The following is a 5,236-nucleotide window of genomic DNA, read 5'->3' on the forward strand; positions in this document are numbered from 1 at the left end:
AAGGGGTTTGGCCTTTTCAATACGACGACGCTCGCTCCATTCTCGACTGGATCTGCTCCAGTCTCCGCTTCTGTCTCTCGCTCTCTCTCTCTCTCTCTTTTTCAATTTTCCATTTCAATGAGGGTTTCTTATTTTCGTTTACTTTAAATCACAGGCGTGAGCAATTTTCCACTGAATTTGAATGTTTTGGGTGATTACAGGGAGAGAGGACTTGGACTTTGCTTTTGATGATAATAGCATTTCTGCCTTTTTCTGCTAGACCAGGAAGGAAGCACCTTTTTGGCGTTGAAGAAAGATATTGGGTATTCTTTGTACACATTGCTTTTACTTGTATATGGTTGTCAACTACCATGGACTGAAATTCACTCACCGCTTCTATAACTTACCAATAACAACATGCTTGTTGTACATTTTTCGCTTTGAATTGACAAATTATGTATGAAATATATATGAGGCATCAACATCAAACATATTTGGGGTTGGGGTTTCAAATTTGCATCATAGTGGTTGTTGTAGTATATTTGGGGTTAGGGTTTCAATCTTTGTTAAATATGCATATTTATTGCATGCCTTTTTTCTTGTTTGAGATAGGGCTTTTAAAGTTTAAACTGTAACTTTTGTAGTAGGTTCATCTCCATTTGAAATGGGTTTATTTCGTGTTTTTTATTAAATATTACAAATCTAAAGATGTAATGAGTGCCGTTCCATAACTTTTAGCCTTTTCCCGTAAGCTTACCCACAAAACGCTTGTGTTTGTGTATAAAAGCTTTCTTCTAGAAATTAAAAACGCTTTACATATTCAAGTACTTCTTAGCTTCACATCAAGAATTTTGGTTTACAGATGAAAACAGAGGTAAAGTGTGAAATGGATTTGTTGGGGTTGTGGTTTTGCTTTTGGCACAAAGGATTAACGTATGCACATAGTGTTTGATACTTTATTTCTCTGATTTTAATCTGTTGATTGTTTTGAGTCCAAGATTTTGGACACTATGAAATGGAGTTTCATTTTAGGAGCAGAAATTTTTGTGAGTTTGAATCATGATAGATGATATGTATCTGTGTCTTAATTTGATGCTGTATTCAATGATTATCTTCTGGGTTGTATTGGTTTTCACTTTATTTTATTATATTAACTAAACATGGTGTTAGGTTCGTTATGACATGACACATTTTGTGTGCCCACTTAATGCAAAAAATGCTGAAGGTAAAACGTTATCCAAGCCAACCCCTTCTAGGACCTCACTTAGTTGGGAGACAAATACTCTTATCTTTTAGCTTCTGATGAAATTTTTTGTTGTTGATGTATTTGTGGTCAATTTTTTGGGTCAGTGATAATGAAATTCTAGTATTCTGCTTCCAATGCTGATTTTTTTTTTAATTAAAGAATTCTTAAAAATTGTAATTTATTTCTAGGGTTGCAACTTTGGCATATAAAGCTGAAGCTCTAGAGTTGCAGAAACAGCTCAGGCATATTCAGTCTCAATTTGATATGCACACTGGCCAGGCTTCGTCTTTAATCCAAGGGAGACGGGCACAGGTTGCTGCAACATCTACTGTCAATGGACACCTTACAGATCTAGATGATAGTCTTTCAGCGAGAAATTTAGAGGCATGTAAGCTATAATAAATGGAATATATTTTTGAACTTGTTCACTTTTATGATAGTTTTGATTTAAACTATGCAAATTTGATTAGTCCGGTTCTAGAGTTCTTTAAACTTATGAATGAGGTTTGGAATGAGGACCTTGTCTTTATTTTGGAGACTATAGTGGACAAGTTTGGGGAGGAGATGGCACCTTAAGCTCTTGGGTTATGCCAGAATTTGATAGTTTTGATTTTACATGTATATTCAGAAGTGCTTCTTTTTTTAATAAATATTCAAACAGCTGCATTTTGGAGGAGCATGAACACAGCTGAAGCTGAAGATGAAGCTGATGATCCTGGTGCTTTGGCTGCAGTTGGCTGTTTTCGTGCCATTAGCACAATTCTTGAATCAGTGAGCAGGCTTCCTCAACTTTTTGTCCAAGTTGAACCAAAATTGGTCCCTATAATGCGTAGAATGTTAACAATTGATGGCCAAGGTCTGTATTCTAATACCTCAATTTGGCTTATTTTTGACATTGTTTCTATTCTTTTCTGAATCTTTTTATTTCCTGATAAGGTTTTGCTGCCAAAGAGGATGGGCGGGCCTTGTATATGTTGTTATCAATAACTCTCATGGGTATTTAATTTGATTGTGTATTATGTATTCTGTTTATATTGGATTCCTTATCTTCTTGAGTGTTTGCGGTTGACAGTTGTTTAAAGGATTGGTATTTCTGCTACTTCGTATGGGTATGTACAGGGTTTCTGTATCCTGCCCTTGTGCCTTCACATGTAAATATACACAAGCACTTCTGCGTAAAGGGTAATTCTACTTTGTTACCATTGTTCATTTTTCTATTAAATTTTATTGTGGCTTGCCAAGTAAAAAAATTAATTTTTTTTCTTATGCCCCTTGTCTTTGAGTTTTGATAATACTTAGCCCATTGAAAATTACAAAAATAATGAGAAACTTTAAGGTAATGGCCCCTTCAATTTTTTCTTCCTTCTGTTTTTTTTTCTTTTTTAAGTAAAACACTCATTTTGTATTAGTTTCTCATTTGTTCTTTTATTATTCAATTTCTACCACATGCTTCACAATGCTCTTGAAGGAAACCTAGGTTGCACGGACACGTCATTTTTGGCATCGTGTCGGTATCGGACACCAGAATGGGTGCGATTCGGCGGAATCCGTTGTCCAGCGAGTCTCTTTTTTTTTTATTTTTTTTCAACACGGCGCCAACACGCCAGCAGTGAGAAAAAAAAAAAAAAAATTCACAGATTTTGAGACTTACCAATACCATTGATTTTGAGATATACCCTAAAACAAAAATTCTTAGAGTCTGAGAAGTCTAAGTTAAAACCCACATCTCAAGTTCTCAACCCACCCTCTCTCTGACCTCTGCCCGCTGCCACTGCCGCTGCCCTCTGTCCCTCGCCGGAGCTAGATCGGGCCGATTAGCGAGCTCCATAGACGTCGACGCTGTGCCTTGTCCCTTCTGATCGGCGAGCTCCTCCTCCCACCTTCTTCTTCTTCTTCTGCTTCTTTTTCGTTTTCTTTTCCTTTGCCCTCTCACCCAGATGCCTTCTGTCTTCTAGTCTAGTTCATTTTAACTTTTCGGATACTTTTTTATATTTCCTCTTTGTTTTGTGTGTCTTCTGCCAACCCCATGTGAAATTCACATTCAAACATTCAATTTCAAATTTTGACTATTGAGTACCATATGTCAGTGCCATGATGTCTTTGAAATGCCATTGGTCCAAAAGAAAATAATTTATATTGGTATTTTGACTATTATTTTTAGTATTAGTATTAGTATTTGAATGTAGCCTATTTAAACTTTTGATTTGTACTCTAAACATTTTATGTGTATTATTGTACTACTTTGGGTGTTAGTTTACTTATTTGTAGTTCTTACATAATTTAAATTCTAGACAAGAACGTATTTTATGTCTAAAAATATTAAAAAATATGCCTAAATATAAAATTTAATTAATTATTTAACCGCCGTGTCCCTGCCATGTCGTGTCCTTATTTTTCAAAAATTACCGTATCCCCGTGTCCGTGTCTGTGCAACATAGAAGGAAACAGGGTTGGCACTATGACGAGTATTTCTTGCAAATTTGTATCATAAAGTATTGTACTACGGTGCGCATGTAACTTGCTAAAAGCTTACTCTGTGGGAATACAATTGATTATTGCAGGACCTTGTGTATGCTTCCGAAGGCAGCTCAGGTTCATGTGCACCATAGTGGTATGATTTCTGCCTATGATCTGTATGAACTATTTATGTACGCAGTGGTATGTCTATTCACTTTGCACTAAAAAGAATAGAACACTAGGTTAGTTGTTTATATCTTTCCAGTTTTAAGCAAGTCTGTAAACAACTAGATTTATTAATCTATCCCTTAATATGGGCTGCTTATTTTTTCCTTTTTTATCCAATCAATGGATGTATGGATCCTTGGTACCTAGTTCTTTCCATTAAAACACAGATTTGGTGCTTTTCCAAGTGGCCTGTACTCTACTTTAAAACCCACACAAATTTGGGGGTTCTGAAGTTTGAATAATGTGCTAGGAAACATGACTTTGAAAGACAACCTAAAAGGTGCTAATCATGACAGATGAACTCATTGAATGACATTATACTACAGGTTTAGTTTGAGCCCATACAACACTAAAGAATAAAAAGGACAAGGGATAGAAAAAGAAAAAAAAAATGCTCATAGAATGTTATTGTTAGGAAGAGCTAAACATCAAACGGGTGAAATGACAAAGTGCTTGCCCTTTTACAATGTCAAGGCTCATTTTACTAGAATTTGTTGCTCTCAACTCGACTTGATTGGCAACCAGATCCAGGTCCCTCTTGAATCTATACTTCGAGGTAGCATAGATCACCTTGCTTCTCACTTTTGATGTATCAAGGTGACCCGAAAAACAAGAGAGTCAACTTTCATAGACAGCATTGCACACCAAATTGCCTCCAAAGAGAAGTGTTCTGCCTGGAAGCCAAATCTAGTTCGGCATCCAGTTTCTAGTTCCATTGTGTCATTAGCATTTTGAGAGTACTTACATTAATTGGGAAGCAAAATTTGCTATGATTTTTTCATCAAAATTTTTGTACATAGTAAAAGGAGAAACATTAGTCTTTTAGCATGCATATAGACTGACTTGAGGAAAAGTAGAATTACCATGCAGTGAAAAAAATCTTGCTTTTCTGGCAATCCTCATTAGTGATGAATACAAATCATAGACCGCATAGTGACACCCATTTGCGGGCAGAGACTCAGCAAAGTCCTCAGGTTTCATATGGGCTTCCAAGTTCCTCTTCGCTTTTAGCTCCAAGAATTTCAGTTTACATTCATCACGCACAGCCATTCCAGATGCCGCATTTGCCTAACCCAAAGGTTTTATTTTTGGAAAGAAAGAAAGGTATTTATCAATCACAGAAGGCTGCCTAACAGATGTCATCATGCATATACAATAAAGATTATAGGATTTATTTGTCTGGAGGGGAAAACAATATCAATAAATGCATATCAGCATTTCTTTTAGTATACTATAGGTCATAATTATCAGAAAAAGCATATTATCATTACTGGATTGCATCATAACTAAGTGCACTTGCAAGATTATTGAAAGGCACTTTGAAAT

General features: G+C 35.9%; 1 protein-coding gene across 2 annotated transcripts; it reads left to right on the forward strand.

Annotated features, from left to right (window-relative positions):
- On the forward strand, positions 1–4,022 carry LOC115958914 (importin beta-like SAD2). Of its 2 annotated transcripts, XM_031077179.1 has the most exons (5): positions 1–302; positions 1,414–1,613; positions 1,887–2,081; positions 2,162–2,376; positions 3,787–4,022. In XM_031077179.1, exons 2-4 carry the CDS (start codon positions 1,490–1,492, stop codon positions 2,227–2,229), a joined length of 387 nt encoding a protein of 128 aa, XP_030933039.1. In that variant the 5' UTR covers positions 1–302; positions 1,414–1,489; the 3' UTR covers positions 2,230–2,376; positions 3,787–4,022. The 2 variants fall into 2 exon arrangements, with proteins under 2 accessions (XP_030933039.1, XP_030933040.1); XM_031077180.1 differs by lacking the exon at positions 3,787–4,022 and having other exon boundaries at positions 2,298–2,337.
- Positions 4,023–5,236: the final 1,214 nt, after the last annotated feature.

This window comes from Quercus lobata, chromosome 9, assembly GCF_001633185.2.
Source record: "Quercus lobata isolate SW786 chromosome 9, ValleyOak3.0 Primary Assembly, whole genome shotgun sequence".
NCBI classification, from domain to species: domain Eukaryota; kingdom Viridiplantae; phylum Streptophyta; class Magnoliopsida; order Fagales; family Fagaceae; genus Quercus; species Quercus lobata.